At 40.7% G+C, this 19,007-nt stretch overlaps 1 protein-coding gene across 3 annotated transcripts; it reads right to left on the reverse strand.

Annotated features, from left to right (window-relative positions):
• Window positions 1-1,962: 1,962 nt before the first annotated feature.
• Window positions 1,963-9,980, reverse strand: LOC125506972 (short integuments 2, mitochondrial). Of its 3 annotated transcripts, XM_048671680.1 has the most exons (9): window positions 9,736-9,980; window positions 9,183-9,287; window positions 8,956-9,033; window positions 8,229-8,370; window positions 7,488-7,558; window positions 6,268-6,364; window positions 5,869-6,080; window positions 2,597-2,873; window positions 1,963-1,980 (listed from the first exon to the last, which is right to left on the reverse strand). In XM_048671680.1, the coding sequence occupies exons 1-8, from the start codon at window positions 9,895-9,897 to the stop codon at window positions 2,628-2,630; spliced, it is 1,113 nt and encodes a 370-aa protein (XP_048527637.1). In that variant the 5' UTR covers window positions 9,898-9,980; the 3' UTR covers window positions 1,963-1,980; window positions 2,597-2,627. The 3 variants fall into 3 exon arrangements, with proteins under 3 accessions (XP_048527637.1, XP_048527636.1, XP_048527638.1); XM_048671679.1 differs by lacking the exon at window positions 1,963-1,980 and having other exon boundaries at window positions 2,178-2,873; XM_048671681.1 differs by lacking the exon at window positions 1,963-1,980 and having other exon boundaries at window positions 2,178-2,873; window positions 9,183-9,271; window positions 9,736-9,911.
• Window positions 9,981-19,007: the final 9,027 nt, after the last annotated feature.

A 19,007-nucleotide genomic window follows, 5' to 3' on the forward strand; every position in this document is an offset into this window, starting at 1 on the left:
TGCAGAGTCATGGAAGAACCCAGCCACTGCTCCAAACCATGAGCACCTTCCTGGCAATTGTCTTTGCCGGATAGGCGCGGCAACTAGATGAGCATCTAGCAGACGCCACTATGGGTCAGGCCTTTTTGGAGGGAGGCGGGGAGACAACACCGTTCGCGAAAACTTTTGCGTCCTCCTTCAGATGTCCGCGGCCCTCACCTACCGTGGCCAGATGCCCGTTATCAAGGTTGGAAGAATACTAGCCGATTTGCAAAGCAGAAGCGGGGCGTTGGAGTATTCGGGCTTAGGGATCAAGCTACCAAATTACATTGGGGACAACATCAACCCAACCCGAACCCCAAAGAATGATCCGAGGATGATGCAATTCATGTCCCGTGTTTGTATGTTTTGACGTGCTAGTTTTACTGCTTCTTTCTTGTAAGGAATCGATCTCCTCCCCTGAATATCAAAGTGTAGGTCAGTAATTTGAGTCAGTCGGGCCTGTGTCTGCCGTTCTTTCAGAACTCCTTTCTACCCTTTTAGTTGCATTATGTATGAAACTGGGATGGTAATGAGGACAACCTGCCCTATTTCAGGAAAGATGTACCTCAGGAGCGAAGTGGCTGAGACAGAGAAAAGATGGCTAGATTGGTACTGCGAGTTGTATGGACAATACGCCAATGCGTTTGATGATATCCTTCGCTGCGAAGACAATGACAACAACACTCCTTTACCCCCTTGAAAGTATTTCCCCACGCGACAGCGGCGTGCATCCGCGACAGATGGTTTTATCATGTAGATGCATGTTTTATTGAGTTAATGTGTTCTGCTGGTGCATTATAATGCATCTGAAACTGGATGTATACTAGCTTGTCCAGTTCTAATAGTTAACAAGATTGTTGTTTAAATTGCAGGAACCCTTTTACTTGCCTCTTTGTAGGCCTTGGCATGGAATGTATGTGATTTATCTGGTATTTGTAGGGTGAAAAACAAAGGGGGGCGGATAATCCGACAAACAGCTATTCTCGGTGTATGCCGAGACTGAGATCCATTCACACTTCGACGACAGGCTGAGTGGATGGATCTCCAACGATGTTTGCAAACTGGACATAGGATTCGTGGCCCTTGAAGGATGGAGGCTGTAATACAAGTGTAGGCAAAGGTCGATGACCACCATCCTCAGCATTTGCGGTTCACCGGCTTGAGCACTGGCTACTGTGATGAGGTCGTGTTATTTCATGAGAAATTCTCCGGGGACTCGAAACAGGAGGTTGGATTTCTCCTTGTAAAGTCCTTGCGTGATGAAACAACAGAAGGCTGAGGTATTCAAATACTCGATACATGAACATGTTGCATGTGCTCGATATTCTCTGCTTGATTGACATTATATTTTCAGTGCTACCTAATGTTTCATCTTAATTTCCATGCATCTTTCCGGTGTTTTGTGTGCATAACGAGCCATATGAAAAGGAAAAAACAAAAGAGTCAAATGTGTGAACATCCACGGTGGATATTTCAAAATAGAACATCCACAGTAGATATTTCAAGTATATTTTGTGATCTACTCTAGATATGTTAAATATATTTGAAGTCCTAGCTAATAGTTCCCTCTAATTCCATGCATCTTCTGGTGGTTTGTTTTACGGATTTGATGATATACTTTTTGTGGCATATAACAGCTAATTTATAACTCTAATTTTGGGCCAAAGTTAGGCTCAAAACTGAAGGAGAGAATCGTAAACCTGGACAGAGGAAGTAGCATAAATAAAAGTAGTAAGCGTGGTCTCAAAATAGGCAAGTAACTGTAAGATGACAAAGCACAAATATGTTTCCATAAAGTTAGAAAAGATAACACAAAGTCGCAAGCCACAAAAAAAAACGTGCAGATAGGAAGTGGCCAAACCGCTGTGCTACTAGTCACCCCTATTTTGCTAGTGTAATCTGCCACGGCTCTCCTCCGATAACGACCTCAAGTTGTCGGTGGAAGAGGATCTCCGGACTCTGTGCACGGCATTTATGGCAGTAGTTTAGGCTAGTTTGCTTAGTTTTTCAGTCTCATATTCAAGAGATCCAAAACTTTTCTAGCTTGCATCATGAGTGAAATTCACAGCTTCAGGAGATGCAAAACCTTTTTCAGCTTACCATGGCTACTCTAATCAATCATAAAGAGTTACTACTAGCAGACTTCTCTTTACATATATACAGAAAATAGGTTGCTTTACCTCATGCACTGAAAAAATTAGTGAATCTGTTGCTGCATCATTCTTGCTGCCTACAGTTTGTACATATTGGTGCCACACCGACAGTCCAAGGAACCCACCCGCTGATGATGCAAAATCGATTCCCCTATATGTAAGTTTCCTAAAGACCTTGCACAACCACTTGCACCGAAATCTCGGGAGAAAGGGAACGAGAAGAACACGGGGAAAACAAGAAACAGCAGCCAATCCACATAGGCAAAGAGCCCACCACCAAATAAGCAGCAAGCGGAGAAACCCTACAAGGGAATCTGCGCAGCAAGGCACACGTCTGCTTCTAGTTATCTATGAGTGGTGCTGAACATTGTGACACATTGCATTACTTCACAACAAAACTAATCCTGGAAGATTGCAATCACCTGGCATTCAAAGGCAAGTGAATCTTCCCCTTCACTGCTGGCCAGGAAGGTCATCGAGGATGAACGGGCCGAGTTTCCCTGATCTGAAAAGAGTCAATAACTTCTTGGAGGCCGCACCATGTGATTCATCAAGTGGTTTGTGGGGTATTCTGAACACCTTTCGAAGGGCAACAAGCTGTGAGTCAATTAGACTTTCCAGCTCATTATCTTCATCGAGGTTGCCTGTGAATTCCATGGCTGTACTGCACAGCGTTCTCTGGACCTCTATCACCAAGTCCTGTAACAGGAGGATGAGGTTGTTAACTCCTATAGGAAATAAATGACTTGGAGGAAACCATTGATTACCACAGTATCATGGGGGCATAGTAAGGGTTTTTTTAAGGTTAAATGTGCAATTTGCACCGTACGAATAGTATGCACAATAACAATGAACAACAAGCAGCTTTTGGTTGGACAGAAAGATGATAGTAGGAAGTTCTGTGTAAGTTTATTATCCTGTGCTATCTTGAAGACGAGTCACAAAATCAACTCTGACACACAAGCAGAAATGATGAAGCAAACAAGTGGGAACACAAAGGATTGAGCAAAATAAAAAGAAATACATGAAAATAATTGGCAAGTCAACAAAATGTACTATTTTACAGTTTGATTATATTTAATTAGAATAATTAACAAGATATGGCAGATAGACATAATCACATGGTGGGAGTTCAACTAGCACAAAGTGTGCTGCAGAACCCATCTACCTGGATATGGACCTTTTTGGATCTCAACCACTATATGCCGAGGTGTACACAACAGAGGAACTATAGTGACACACATCAGCGCAATGCACTACAGCATTGCATGATAACTGCTGTGGTAGGATAGATAGATAGAATTGCGCACTCCACCAAAACTATGTTATGAGCACACATTAATCAAATCAATAAGACCATATTATCAACTTCTGCCATGGCCCTAAATTAGATCAGGAAATACAAATTAGCATCTATTGGCATTATTCCTTACAATTTTGCAGGACGAGCTAGAATAGTACTGGAGTGAAAACAAACCTGAAGCTATGTGTGGCACACAGAAAGTTGATAATTTAGCATCATACTAAAATAAAAACATGCAAACAAAAGATATCCCATGGTCTCATAAAAAAAGATATACATGGCGAATAAATTCTTATCCATGAATAAATTCTCCATTATGGGTGTGCTTTGTTGGAGAACAAAGTCGAATGGAATGCCATGGTTCCATTCCACGGAGTGGGTTGGTTTCGTTCCTGTGTTTGGTTGTGGGCATTATGTGCAATGGAATGGTTACATTTCAGTGTTTGGTTCGAGATATGGGATAGAATAAATTTGGTTCAGCTCGCCTCCTGTGTAGCAAAGGGTGAGATTACCTTTCAATGCACCAACCAGCATACACACCAAGCAAAAATCGCAAAAGACTAGCTTTTTGTTGGAAAATTCATATACTGATGCCTATGTTTTACGTGTGTAAAATTTATTACTATATAAACCACACCATGGACAGTGTGGAGTGTGGACTAGCCTTTTTTTTCCTTCAGTGCTCAGAATTCTAACTCTGATAGAGCAGCTATGAGAATGCAGGAAAACGAGGGTCAATGCTATGGGACATGATAAAGTGAGGGGATAACAAAAGAAAACAAGGGGGAAACTTCTAGCAGTTAGCTGATGTTGTAGCTAGTAGCACTAGAGCAAATCACCCTACTAGCCGATGCTGCTGTCGCTCCTCTCTCTGCTAGCCGCTCCCACTCTCTGGTGCTGCTGCTGCTCTGCTGCGTGCTAGCTGCTTCTTTCCCAGGCTTCCCCTGCTGCTCCGCTCCTGCCTGGCAGCTGACGCCGCAAGCAGCTGCTGCCGAGGAGTGCCGCACAGGCATCACACCGCCACTGCCGAGCGCCGCCCACGAATCGATCCGCCTGCATGCTGCCCTGCGAGCCGCTGCCGCTGATTTTTGCTTCGCTGCTAGCCCTACGCCGCTAACCGCCTTCTCGCTGGGAGTGGCCCGCTGTTTTTCCTTTGCTCATAGCCCACCGCCACTGTTCTTTCCATCTCCACGGCCACGTTATGCAAGAGAGAGATGATGGGATAGGTGGGTTAGGTGGGGGTGAGAGAGACGTGGGTGCTGAGACGAAATTGTTTTGTTCCGCTAAGAGCTGGAACCGTGTAATTCCAAAGATTTGGAGGAATCAGTGGATTCCGGATCTTCTAGCTAGCAGTCTAGCACAGCCAAAAAATATGCTGAAATCCAATTTTGCCGCACATATTTTAAGCAAACCCTGGTGCTAATAGTTTAATCTACAGTGAACCAAAGATTGTGGCTTCAAAACTATCAACTTCTCCCATGGTACTATACTAGTTTGCACGACAAAGTTATCATTATTTCAAACAAATTTTGCAAGACACTAGGCCAGGATACAGCAGTGTCAAATGACCGAAGCAATGAATTGTGGTACATAAAATGTCAACAGTCTAGCATTAATGTATAGTAACATAAGATATGCCAGAACAAGATATTCTATGGCGAAGAATTTTTTTTGTGAATAAATTCACTATTGAACTTGTTGCCAGCAAAACCACACAAAATTGGCTGAAATCTAACTTTGCTACACACACTCTGAGCAAACCTCCAAGCTGATGTTTAATTTGCAGAGTTCAAAACAGAGTATGACAGAAAACAAACTAACAAAAACTAGATGGATGTGTAATGTTTGCTAATGACCCAACTTTGCCTAAAGCTAGCCCCGGGTAGCAGTGAATTGAAGATTGTGACTTCGATATATCATGAATATAAAGTGAAGATAAATGTATACCTAGCAGGTTAGCGATATCAATCACCAGCACTTCACAATTTTTTTATAACTACCATGTCAGCTACTGACAAGCTAGCTGCATAGAGTGCAACAGAGCAATTAACAAAGAGGGTAGCATCTAATGAAAAAAAACTGAAACCATGACTTGAAGCTACAAATAATGCAAGCTCACATCACATGTGAACCATGACCATTTCATGCTAATCCAGTGCATCTGATTTTAAAAACTTCAGGTGGTAGGATCACACTGATTGTAAGTATCCTAAGGAGTTATTATTATTTTCAAAATAATCATCCATGTGATCCTCAAACTCTCATATATCTAATACATCCTAATGTCAGATGATGGCACACAAGAAAAGTTTGCATGATAGCACCTGGATATGGGTTTAGACATGCCCCCTAATTGGCCCATGCCGTGCATTTTCTGATAAGAGCCAGTACCTGAACATACAAGGCATCGGAATTGTTAAAACGCTGCCTCCTCCGCAGTGAACCTCTAGACCCTTTTTCACAACTGTCATCTGGATCTTCATCAAATTCTTCTCTTCTGTGTAGCAATCGCTCCCAATGTAGAGGAGTTTTTCTAATATTAAGAAGAGATAATAAATATTTGGCTATACGCTCCTCTCCTACCACCGAATCTTTAACAGCTCCTGTACATAAACAGAAAAGTACAATATTACCATGTGGCAATACAAGTATGTGAAAAATCCAATATCGGAGGAGAGTAAAACTAGTAAGCAAACCGAGATAATCATTACGAGGAAGGCATGCCAATAATCTTGCTCTTCAGAAAATTGTTGGCACAGAGAAAAGGATAGCACAGAATAAGAATCTAACCTGTCAGAGCAAGCTTTAGACCTGTTTCCATATCTGGAATGCTTGGCACTAGAACACCTGGTGTATCAAGCACGTAAATGCTCGGCTGGCTTGCAATCTATCAGAAAATCATTGCATTGTTTAATGTACTCAATTAATCATAACAGAAGAGACCAAACAACAGGGCACTGTCCTAGAAATGGCTCGTACTTCTACAAATGCACTCACTTGAATAAAGGGTCACTGACACAAAAGTTCCATGTGTGGACAGTTGAAAATTACTGAGCTGATTGTTTTCGTGAAAGAGAATGGAGTCAGGGTTAAATGAAATAATTACCGGCCGAGCGCGATGACAGGGCCACATATGGCATATGGGCCAAGGACATGTTTGGTTTGTAACCACACTTTGCCAAATGTTAGGCAGACAAGTTAGGCAAGTGTTTGCTCGCAGCCACAACACACTTTCTTAGCCTCTTATCCCACTTTTCATGGAGTCATTTGCTAGCCAACTTCTGCCACAAGTGTGCAACCAATTTTGCTGCCTTGCCACACTTGTAGCACAAAAGTGGGGTACAGCGTGGAAGTCAACTAAACATGCCCTAAATGAATTGTACTAGGTTTTGGGTTGCATGCCCAAGTTGCCCGTCGTATGGATATGTTTAAAATGTACGCAGAACGAAGAGAATTGAGATCACGGAAGTAAAGAAAGGCAATTCCTGGCATCTATATTCTCAAGTGTCTTTGTTTTTATGCTGTCCCCAAATCTTAGCTAAGATTGTGCATATGTGCCATGACTAAGATCTTCTATTTTGTGAGCTTCAAGGCACATAGGTAGCTAATTTAGTTGCCAGATGGAGCTGCAAAGCAAGACTTGCCAGTATATATAAACTAACTATTATTAAAAATTTGAAGGTAAAACATAGCTTGTATCTTCTTAGTAGGAATAAGAGGGAAAAAGATTGCAAGCTTCCAGCAGCTAGTCCATATCCATGGATGTGTGCCTATTTGCATTGAATACTATATCTAGTGTTGAATATGCGCGAATAACATAAAGTAACAAACAAAAAGGTACTCAAATATGACACAACTGGGCAGTCATTCACGTGCATAATATAACTGACAAAGCAGTCAGGTTAACATGTGATATATGTTGTTTTTCCTGGTACCTAGTGCAGCGATAATGAGCATCTGGAAAAAATAAATTAACAAATTCAGTCGTGCCATTGACCTTAGATCCTCACCTTATATCCTGCAATGTCTTGTGTAACTCCAGGGAGAGGTCCTACTCTAGCCCGCTTCATCTTATCGTTCACTGGGAATAGAGCAACAACAAACATGGATAACCAAGGAAATAAACAATATCCCTCTTTATTCGAAAACTGACTCCTAATGGAGAACCCACGTTAAGCAACATCACCCTAAAAAGAGCAGTCATTGGATTATATCGAGGGTCAATCAAGTCCGTTAAATCTTCACAGTTAAGACCTACAAATAGCCTTGTCTTTTGGTCAAATAACACATCCCTTGATGAAATGGTCTCTTTGTTAGAAGACATGTCCCTTGGTGAAAAGGTGTTTCTTCATGAAAAGACACGTCAGTTGGTGAAAAGACATCTCTGCGTGGAAAGAGCGTCCCTTTGTGAAATGTTCTTTCTTCGCAGAAAAACATATTAGAAAAAGATTGAAAAGAAACATTCAGTTGGTGAAAGTATTTTTTAGATTACCACATTACAAAAATTCACTTTGTAACTTCCCAAAAGATGCCATCATTGAAACTGTCTTAACTGTGCCAGAAAACTAATGTGCCAAAGTTTTGGCATTTCAATTTGGTTATGCACTTCAACAACATTTGAACTTTGCAACTCTATGCTTAAAAATGCAAATTTTATATATAAATATTTCAAAATAAACTAACTAAAACAATCTAATAATACCTTCAGCAAAGTGTGAGCTTTACACTAGTTTCTGTTATATTGGTCATACCTGGAAATCTAGAATTGGCAATTCTATGAATGGAGTTAATGAGTGCAGACTTTCCAACATTGGGGACACCAACTACCATAACAAGAAGTGTGGGCTCTTTCAAGATTGCTTCCCTTAGTTTCAACTCCACAAGCCCAAGCAGCTGTTAGTTACAGAAGCAAACATTAGATGTGTTAAACACTTAAACCTACACTTAGGACTAAAAGAAGCAAATCATCATCTAGGCCAGCGCAGTTAAAAACCTGAAATACTTACAGAGCCAAACGGAGGTTGAGTCAAATGAAACGATAAAGATATCAAAATCCAGTTAATAACATACAAGACGCAGTTTCACAAGTCTGAATCCTATTACAAACCTACTTCAATTGATATTCCTATTGATCCAGGAGTTACTATGAAGGTTCAGTCATCATGTGTCCTATTAAGTTAAGCCAGCTCATGTCCCAGTAGGTTAAGTTTAGAATTCTCGTAGAAGCCCTAGTAGTGGAAGGCTCTGTTTGTGAATGACCTTTACCAGTGCAGAATATAGAATTTCAGCAAGTGGTCTAGGCGTCTAGCAGCCAGTTACCCCTACAATTACTAATTAGATAAATGAACCCCGCTCTCAAAGTTGCAAATAGTTTCAGAGCTTTAACATCTGATTGATGCTTTCAGTATAATACAGAAGGTATCCTGTGAGGTTTACACAAAGCAAAATGGATAAACATGACAGTAACAGTTAGCTAACCTGATTAATAGAGTTGCTGCTATGTGCATTTAATGAGATGCAATCTTGCTTAGATGATTGAAAATGATCAAGCCACATCTGCATATAGGGGTAAACATGATCTTGTGAGTATCAGCATCAGCACCAAATCTCGTTGTGTATGATAGCGGGATTAAATCTCATGAATGTTCCAACAAGAGATAGTGCTTCCAGCCTGCGGAGGCTGACCAAACTAGATAGGTGCTTACATTCATTATATTGGGATTCGCTAGATCTTTCTTGTTCAGAGCAAGGATACGCCTCTTAGCTGAGAGCACCGGCTGAAGGTCTTCGTTTGCTGAGGATAACGGAATCTGGTCATAAGTTACATCAGTTACAAGAAAGTAATCCTCAGAGGAATAGAGAAACACAAGAAGCAAACAAAGACTCATCAAATAGGCAGTTAAAATGATGACAATGCATGAAGCATGTTTCGCCAACTTGTAGATGCTGCTACATTTTCTTTGCGAGCATCTTGATTATTCATTATATACTCCTACTTACTTGTAACAAAGTAAGAACCTAAGGTTAAGAAGTGAGACCTTATGTTCAGTTTCAAAATGAGTTTCACGGAATAATGGTTTAAGTTGCATGCAAGGAGGACATGCTAACAAAAATGGTACTGTAATAAGAAAGACATTTCATCGAACACCATGCGAGCACCGGGAACCTGCCGCCCCGCCTCCCTCGCCAACAAGGCGAGGCGTTTTCGAAAGAGGATGCTAGTGAGCAAAGGGAGGGGAGCGGGTGTGGGGGGCTTACGCGGGCGTCGCGGACCTCGATGACGAGGTCGGCGAGCTTGAGGCGGTCGCGGATGGCGCGTGAGGCGGCAGCCATGTGGCCGGGGAACCAGTTGATGGCTCCGCCGCCGGCGTTGAAGGCCATATCACTGGCGCGCTTCCCCGCCCGCGTCAGACCCCGCATCCTGGCGGTGGCGGCTCAACCCCGCGTCGGCGTCGGCGTCGGCGGCGCTGCAAAAGGCTTTACAAGTTGGGACTGCTTTGTTCTTCGAGGGGGAATTTAGGCAAAAACCGTCAGTGCAGTTCTGGTTTTGTTTCGCGCAGTTTCGGCCCAAGCAAGCCCACTAGTACATCTTTCTCTAATAAAATACAAATACAGACGCTCGCATACACGCACATAAACCCGATTCTATGAACGCACGTATGTACACCCTACCTTTATCAGCACCTCTGAGATACTGAGCCGGCACATCATCTTGAGACTGACAAAGTGGTCACAGACGTCTTCATAGTCAACGGTTACGTCTCCTTTCAATGAACGCACGTTGCCAGAAGGCCTGAAATAAATTCAGGAAAATGTGACCATCAACGATAAGTTTGGGACTTGAATCCTAATGGGTTGGTTCCACCGTAAGAAACCTCATCATCTGAGCTACGCTCAGCTCACACCTGAGTTGTGTTGTGTCACAAGAAAGTAGGGTCTAGTAGAACGCCCATAATATTGGAACAGATTGTTGAAGGGGGTCGCTTGTCTGTCCATTAAATATTCTGCTTTTTCCTGGATACTCGGGTTCAAATACCCATGGATGTTTCATTTCTTGACTTACTTTATATAATTCTGAAAATATAAACTTTCTTCAAGCCTCTTCTCACGTCTCTCATCAAGGTGTGCTGTTCTATAATGCCAGCTTGGTGTGTTTTGCTAGTTCGGTTGCTGTGTTCGCTCACTCAGGTTTGCTTTTTTTTTATCTTCTTCTATTGTACACTAGCTGAACTGGTCTGGTTTTTCTGCATTTTCTCTTTCTGTTTTCCATTATGATTTTATTGGTTTTCTTCGGTTTTCACTCAACTGTTTTTTTCTTTCTTTTTCTATGTGTTTTTTCGTACATCTCTCATCGGCTTTCTTTGGTTTCCATTTGTTTATTTTTCTTTTCCCTTTTTCTGAGTTTTTCTTTATGTCTATCATTAGGGTTTTTCATTTTCATAAGGCTTTCTCTTACTTTTCAGTTGTGTGGTCCCTTTATAGTTTTCATTGTTTTTTCTGTTTGGGTTTCAGTCTTCACTTTTATTTATGTTTTTTATTTTTTTATTCTTGTGTTTTATTTCTTTATGAAAATACATGTCAACCTCTTTATATACATCGTACATTTTTTCTATACAACATGAAATATTTTATTCATGTTTAACATCTTTCAAATACATAATTAACATGTTTTAAATATACATTTTTCTGTTGTAGATTTTTCGTATACATCAGAAACATTTTTTATACATGTTTAATATTTTATGACAATGATAATATTTTTCAAATATATGTTTTGATGTCTACCTTTATCCATACACGTTGTAGATTTTTTTATGCATCAAGAATATTTTTTTTAAACGTCTAACATTTTTCTGTAGTGATAGAAAATTTAGATATATGTTTTGATGTCTATTTTTTTATACACCTTGTACATGCCACATACATGAGGAACATTTTTATATACATGCTTAATATTTCGTAAATACATGGTTAACGTGTTTGTATAGTGTCACATACACTTTTTTGAAACACGTGAACATTTTTTGGTCACAATTGTTTTTCGAATGCTATCAACATTCTTTAAAACATTACGCTAACAATTTTTTACACCGTGTTAATATTTTTATAATTCACCTTTTTATATTTTTCATCAAATTAAATTTCTAAAATATGTGTATTTAGAATATTTTTCTAATCTAACATATATATATATAAAGAAAACAAAAGACAAAAAAGAATGAACAAGAAAAATAGAGGAAAACTACTTGGGCCGGCCCATTAGTAGTGAACCCAGACGCGAGCGTACGCTTGGTCTCGCACTAAGCAGCATATAGCCACGCCCAAGAAAAACTAAGAGCACCTCCAGACAGTTTTTAGTCTTCCCCTAATTTTATTTTTAATAATAATTTTTTATTTTTTATTTAATAATAAAGCAAATAGTGCTTCTGTTCGTTCGTCACTAAAATTACCCTTGGGGTTGTAAATAATTACCCACCATGCCACCGGTAAGTGGAAAAAAACGGTTCACTTTTTTCCTTCTAAAATCATGGACGGCTTCTGTTTATTTCAGGTAAGCCCATACAATTCATCACACGTGGTATATTGGCGTGGTGGTATTAGTCTCACGTCTCTATACCTGAGGCTAATATCCGGGTTTGATTCCCGGTTGTCTCCTTTTCTCACTCTCCTTGTCCTTTTTGTTTTTTCGAGAATCTTCTCCTTCTCCTTTCTCTCCTACTTAACAGATGGGTCACATTGTGTTTCAGTTTTGGCCCAGCCACTTTATTTTTATTTTTTCCATTTTCAGGCACATTCAAATGTTTTTTAACTCATAACTTTCAAACCCAAAATCTAACATGTCATATATGGAAATCTCTCAAAAAATCATGCAGATTTCAAATATGCTATTATATTAATCATTTCTAAAATTTTGTTTACGGTACAACCTTAATTAATATCTTCTTTACATGTGGTATTTTGGAAATGTCGGTTTACCATTGATATTCATGTTGTCAAATAAATTTGAAACATCTTGAGTATTCAAAAATCATCCAATCTTATGCTTTTTACGAAACACTACTTATCATGTTGTTTGTTGTGTGGCATCGTGAAAGATTTCAAAGGATTCGCCGATGTTATAAGGTGTGAGCATGAGGGATGGATATTTTTTTCCGTTGCAACGCACGGGTATGTTTTGCTAGTAATACTTAGCCACCTAGGCCCTCCACAATGATTTAGCGTTCTCAACCATCTGATATAGCCATCGATGGTCCAAATCGCTCATCGTTCCGAGCGTCCGGACGGCTCAACGCTACAAGGGTCGCTGCTCCTAGGATTGAATCAGGTCAACATTACTCTTTTTTAGCACAACCCACTAGGTTTTTATTGATTGATGATCATAGGAATACAAATTGTATCATAAGGTAGACCAAGCCAGGTGCCTCTACCATGATCTAGAGAAGATGCAAGGCTAGCTAGATTGTGGGCTTCATAGTTAACTGAGCCTCTTTTTTCCTAGGCGAAGTTACAAAGGGTGAAGGGAGATATTAGTGCTACAATTTCCTTAACCACGGCCTCATATTTCTCACTACTCTTGCAGCAATGCTGATATGGGAGTCCATTACTTGGCCCATGTGGCGCATGCCATTCATGCAAGCCTCATATTAATCGAGCCCATTTTCCTTCTTTGGTTGGTACGGAAGGTTACTCCGATAAGGATCTCCTTCTAGTCTTGTGTTTATCTCATGTCAGATGGGAGCACCGAGCCTTGCGGTGACTTCATGCGGTATGACTCGGCTAGCTGTCTTCGTCATCGTGCGCATGGAACCACAGAGCTTTTTCCTGCCACGGTCCGCCCTGAAACACCCGGCGGTGCGATAGCGATAAAGCTCAAACTCACTCTGGTGTTGCCTTCGAGATTGACGTCGTTATTATCCAGCCAACTGGTTTAAGAGGTGTTTGATAGCCTGTATTAGGTTCAGCCAGGCCTGTGTGGTGCAGTTTTGGCCCGTTTGGTAGCCTGTGTTGCATTAGATTCTCTCCTTTTCTCACTCTCCTTCTCCTTTTTGTTTTTTCAAGAATCTTCTCCTTCTCCTTTCTCTCCTACTTAACAGATGGGTCACATTGTGTTTCAGTTTTGGCCCAGCCACTTTATTTTTATTTTTTCCATTTTCAGGCACATTCAAATGTTTTTTAACTCATAACTTTCAAACCCAAAATCTAACATGTCATATATGGAAATCTCTCAAAAAATCATGCAGATTTCAAATATGCTATTATATTAATCATTTCTAAAATTTTGTTTACGGTACAACCTTAATTAATATCTTCTTTACATGTGGTATTTTGGAAATGTCGGTTTACCATTGATATTCATGTTGTCAAATAAATTTGAAACATCTTGAGTATTCAAAAATCATCCAATCTTATGCTTTTTACGAAACACTACTTATCATGTTGTTTGTTGTGTGGCATCGTGAAAGATTTCAAAGGATTCGCCGATGTTATAAGGTGTGAGCATGAGGGATGGATATTTTTTTCCGTTGCAACGCACGGGTATGTTTTGCTAGTAATACTTAGCCACCTAGGCCCTCCACAATGATTTAGCGTTCTCAACCATCTGATATAGCCATCGATGGTCCAAATCGCTCATCGTTCCGAGCGTCCGGACGGCTCAACGCTACAAGGGTCGCTGCTCCTAGGATTGAATCAGGTCAACATTACTCTTTTTTAGCACAACCCACTAGGTTTTTATTGATTGATGATCATAGGAATACAAATTGTATCATAAGGTAGACCAAGCCAGGTGCCTCTACCATGATCTAGAGAAGATGCAAGGCTAGCTAGATTGTGGGCTTCATAGTTAACTGAGCCTCTTTTTTCCTAGGCGAAGTTACAAAGGGTGAAGGAGATATTAGTGCTACAATTTCCTTAACCACGGCCTCATATTTCTCACTACTCTTGCAGCAATGCTGATATGGGAGTCCATTACTTGGCCCATGTGGCGCATGCCATTCATGCAAGCCTCATATTAATCGAGCCCATTTTCCTTCTTTGGTTGGTACGGAAGGTTACTCCGATAAGGATCTCCTTCTAGTCTTGTGTTTATCTCATGTCAGATGGGAGCACCGAGCCTTGCGGTGACTTCATGCGGTATGACTCGGCTAGCTGTCTTCGTCATCGTGCGCATGGAACCACAGAGCTTTTTCCTGCCACGGTCCGCCCTGAAACACCCGGCGGTGCGATAGCGATAAAGCTCAAACTCACTCTGGTGTTGCCTTCGAGATTGACGTCGTTATTATCCAGCCAACTGGCTTAAGAGGTGTTTGATAGCCTGTATTAGGTTCAGCCAGGCCTGTGTGGTGCAGTTTTGGCCCGTTTGGTAGCCTGTGTTGCATTAGATTCTTGGTCCACATGAACCTTAAAGCACCTCTGGGCCAGGCTCTGGAGGAATGGTTGAATCGAAGTATTTTGAGCGATGCAATCCATCGCACGTGGGTGGCTATCTTGGTGCAATTACGTGCCATCTCACGCCTGCTATAGTCTCTTCCATCTAACTCATTCTAATCTATGCAACGGTGCTTTGATACACTAGAAGCCCATGACCCATCCAAAATATGGCCGAAAAGACCATGGGGCATGGGGCATCATCATCAACCCAATAAGGACAAGGAGGGTAACTCGGGACTAGGCTAAGTCCCCACAGTCGGATCCTGAGTGGCTTGGCGGCTGAGGGCCAATAGTTGTCATGGGAGACGACGGGAGCAATCGGCTATACCAGGAGTTGCTGGATACCTAAGATACCTCTCACCCACGACGCCTTAAAAGCATCAGTTACTCAACAATGAAATAATCTAGTTAAATACGACAGTTAACAGCAATAAATGCCATGAAGCAGTCGGCCACACTTGAGACCATAAACAACATTAATACCAGCCCATTACATACCCCCTCGTACCGCACTCTATATAAGCCGGGAGGGGATAATCGGGCTAAGCATTGAACATTCACAACTTGTACGACCTTAACGCCAAGAGCTAAGAACACCACAAGAGTAGGGTATTACCTCCACTGAAGAGGGGCCGAACCTGTATAATTCCTGGCGCATATTCACACATGCACCGTTCGGTAGATACGAATGCTTCTTCATTCGTACCCCCATAGTATTGTCAGGATTATATACACGACACTCCCTCTCTCTAATTTGTGTTATTAGAAGTGCAGCTGCACTTTGTTGTTCTGATAGATCAGAGCAAATCTAAAACTGGTGGGACTGGAGTTACTCTTTCTTGTTATTGTTCTTGGTCTTCTTGCAAATGGCAATTGAACCGACATTGAGTGACTGGGCATTTGGGTGATGTTTTCCTGCGGTGGACAAGTGGTCAGTCTAGTCTAAAGCTTGTCGAGATTGCAGAAGAAATGGAGATATTTCTTAGGTGCGGGAATTACATTGTTAATACATACACCTCATGGCAGGAGGAAAAGGCGTGACCAGAAAAAAATTGTCATGCTTATTATTTCCATGATAAACAAAGGATGAGACGAGACACACTTTCTGAATGAAATTGCCATACATCTACTTATCTATAATCTATAATACCTAAATAGTTGATCCCCACTAACCCTAATTCTCTCAACATACAGCCCTCTACATCACCAAATATGCCATGTCATTGTTCACTACAACTATTTTATAGCACATGAATACCCCAAACTTAATTATTCCATCTCCAATAGTCCGGCGTATATGCATACACTTTGTTCACACACAATTGCTTACGAAATAATAGCATTTGATTTAGGTCATTTCATTCGTACAAATTTTATGCAAAATTAATCTTTAAAAACCAGCAACAACGCGCGGGGAAATCATCTAGTGTATGGATATGAACTTCTCTACCGTTAGGTTTTAACATTTCTTGATTCTCCTATTGGTTCAGCTCAAAAGTTCAATTTGAGATCCAGGTATTGGAGGAAAACAAAGAGGAGAGCTGCATCTGACATCCATTGTACCAGATGAGCATTTTAAAGAAACAAATCTATCAATAAGCATGCATCATTCATACGAATACACATCACCACCTCAGGTTTTGACTGAGGTCCTCGAATGGACGCATCATTCATCTGAAAAAGGACTACTTGGTAGGTGGCCTAGATATACAATAAACTTGCTTCTACAAACTATTCATAGATAGCATTCTTGAACTTCAATATTCCGGACCGCTCAGTGGATTAATTTGACATTTGTGGATTGTAAGTCTAGAACAAGGCCGGAAATGGGAATATTCATAGATAGCATTCTTGAACTTCTAACCATTCTTCACACGATCGACATTCCACTTCATGTTCATTTCATGAAGTTTTCACCATTCTTTGTCTCTTCCCTTTTTTTCGCAAGAGTAGACAATTTTTTTTGAAGTAGAATGGTCACATGATTTTGGAGTGTGTAACAACAGTTCCTGGATGACTTGCTCAACACTACTTGCATGCTTAGATAACAAACCTATACATAGTCCTATGCTATATATTCTCACCTAGGGGTGGCAAAGATCCATTGCTATTAGTTTAAACATGTCTTCTTTTGTATTAGCTCCAACCTATAGTAAACATTGAAACATTGGAGAAAAACAAAACATCATGGTAATCAACTGTCTTTTCTTGGTGCGGCCAACATATCACGAAATTCACAATACAATAATTTTGCCAAGAACTCGAGAGTTACACAGCGATGTGTACAATTATCCTTTGTTTTAGGCTAGTGTTTTTTCATTCAAAAAATATTTTCAACGGACGTGGAATACCCTCCAGTTGAAACATCACACAACCCAAAGCTCGAGGAAGATATTCCATTGTCTGTAACGTCAAGTTTGATTGTTTCCGAGGCCTCAAAGATTTGCGAGTGTCAGCTCTTAGCCAAGTGATTTTGTTATAAGAATGTGTTCTCGGGGAATTAAAATGAACTTCCTGTTCCATGCGCGGTCCATCCTTCATGTTGATCCCTTCATCCTTCCTTTTGCAAGATTGAACGGAAAAAGTGGATGTAGAATGGTCACGTGATTTTGTTATAAGAATGTGTTCTCGGGGAATTAAAATAAACTTCCTGATCCATGCGCGGTCCATCCTTCATGTTGATCCCTTCGTCCTTCCTTTTGCAAGATTGAACGGAAAAAGTGGATGTAGAATGGTCACATGATTTTGGAGTGTGTATTCGCATGATAAAAGAGAGGATACAACAGTTCCTGGATGATCTGGTCAACACTATTTGCATGCTTTTAGCTGACACAAACTATGCATAGTGCTATGCTATATACACTCATATATCACATACCTAACGTTTGAATGGGGATGTCAAAGGTCCATTGTTAAAATATGGTTTCTTCTGTATTAGCTCCAGACTGCAGTAAACACTGAGACATTGGAGGAAAACAGAATGTCATCGTAAACATGCAGCCTTTCGTGCGTGTTCCAACATATCACTAAATTCAGAATATAATAGATCTAGCAAGAACTCGAGAGTTAGACAACTATGTGTACAGTTATCATTCTGTTTTAGGCTAATGTTTCTTATTCCAAATAGATTTTCGTCCGAAGCAGAATACCCTTGGATTGAAACACCACACGACCGTGAGCTTGAGGAAGATTCCTCTTCGTCTGTGACGTCGCATTTCATTGTTTGATTAAACAGTGCAAGACCTCGATGATTATTTGCAAGTGGCAGCTCTTAGTCCAATGATCTATATGTCCGATCTGTATTAAGGCAAAACAAAAGGAATTGTTTACAGCCACACTAAGCAGGCAACGGATCCACGTCCTAAACTCCTCTACGATAGTTTTGAATGCCTCTTGTGTCGTGCTAAGGGCAGCGTAACAATAATTATCTTTCCGCTTCATCCTTATCCTTTAGGATTACCATAGTATCGAAGTCCCTCTTCAGATTCTTTGGAGCCTCTTTTCTCACTTGAAGCCTCTCTCAAGTTGATATTTTTTTTCGAGGAACCGGCACGAGCACTATCTTTTCATTTCAGACAAAAAAGAGGGTTATGTACAGAGATGTCAGGTTTTTCCGGGGAAACCTGTCAAAAAACCCGCAGAAATCAAGATGATATATTTATATTGGATGTACAATATCTTCAAACAATACAATGAATATCAAAGATTGGCGAATTTCTACTGAACTTCCTACTCCTGTTTCTGTTTGTACTCCACTGTTGAACAATTTTAACCCGATCTGACAAGTGGTGCTTTTTTGTCAGGCTGATCTGCCTGGTGGTTAGTCGTCACCTTTTTTAAACGAAGGGTTTTCTCCCCCTATTTTGTGCAAGTGAAACTGTGTCTACGAAATTCGCCGGTACAATATACTAGTATCGTGTGAAGACGGGACACATATTGTAAACCGAAGGTAGTGTAAAATCGCTGCAGAGCAGTACGGCCGGTAAATAAAAACTGTTATATTCCCGCAAAAAGTGGTATGGGTCGATAAGGTTTGGCACTTCGGGAATGAAAATGCAATATGGTATCTAAGTCTGTATGTACCATCCTAAAACAAATAA

Source organism: Triticum urartu, chromosome 5 (assembly GCF_003073215.2).
Source record: "Triticum urartu cultivar G1812 chromosome 5, Tu2.1, whole genome shotgun sequence".
NCBI lineage: Eukaryota > Viridiplantae > Streptophyta > Magnoliopsida > Poales > Poaceae > Triticum > Triticum urartu.

Bases quoted from the DNA above. Each gene is read 5' to 3' on its own strand.
- LOC125506972 (XM_048671680.1), bottom strand. From the start codon at position 9,897: ATGCGGGGTCTGACGCGGGCGGGGAAGCGCGCCAGTGATATGGCCTTC. The intron at 9,288-9,735 runs GTAAGCCCCCCA...ACTTATGACCAG, and splicing joins TCGAGGTCCGCGACGCCCGC to ATTCCGTTATCCTCAGCAAA. The intron at 7,559-8,228 runs GTATGACCAATA...CTCTATTCCCAG, and splicing joins TGCCAATTCTAGATTTCCAG to TGAACGATAAGATGAAGCGG.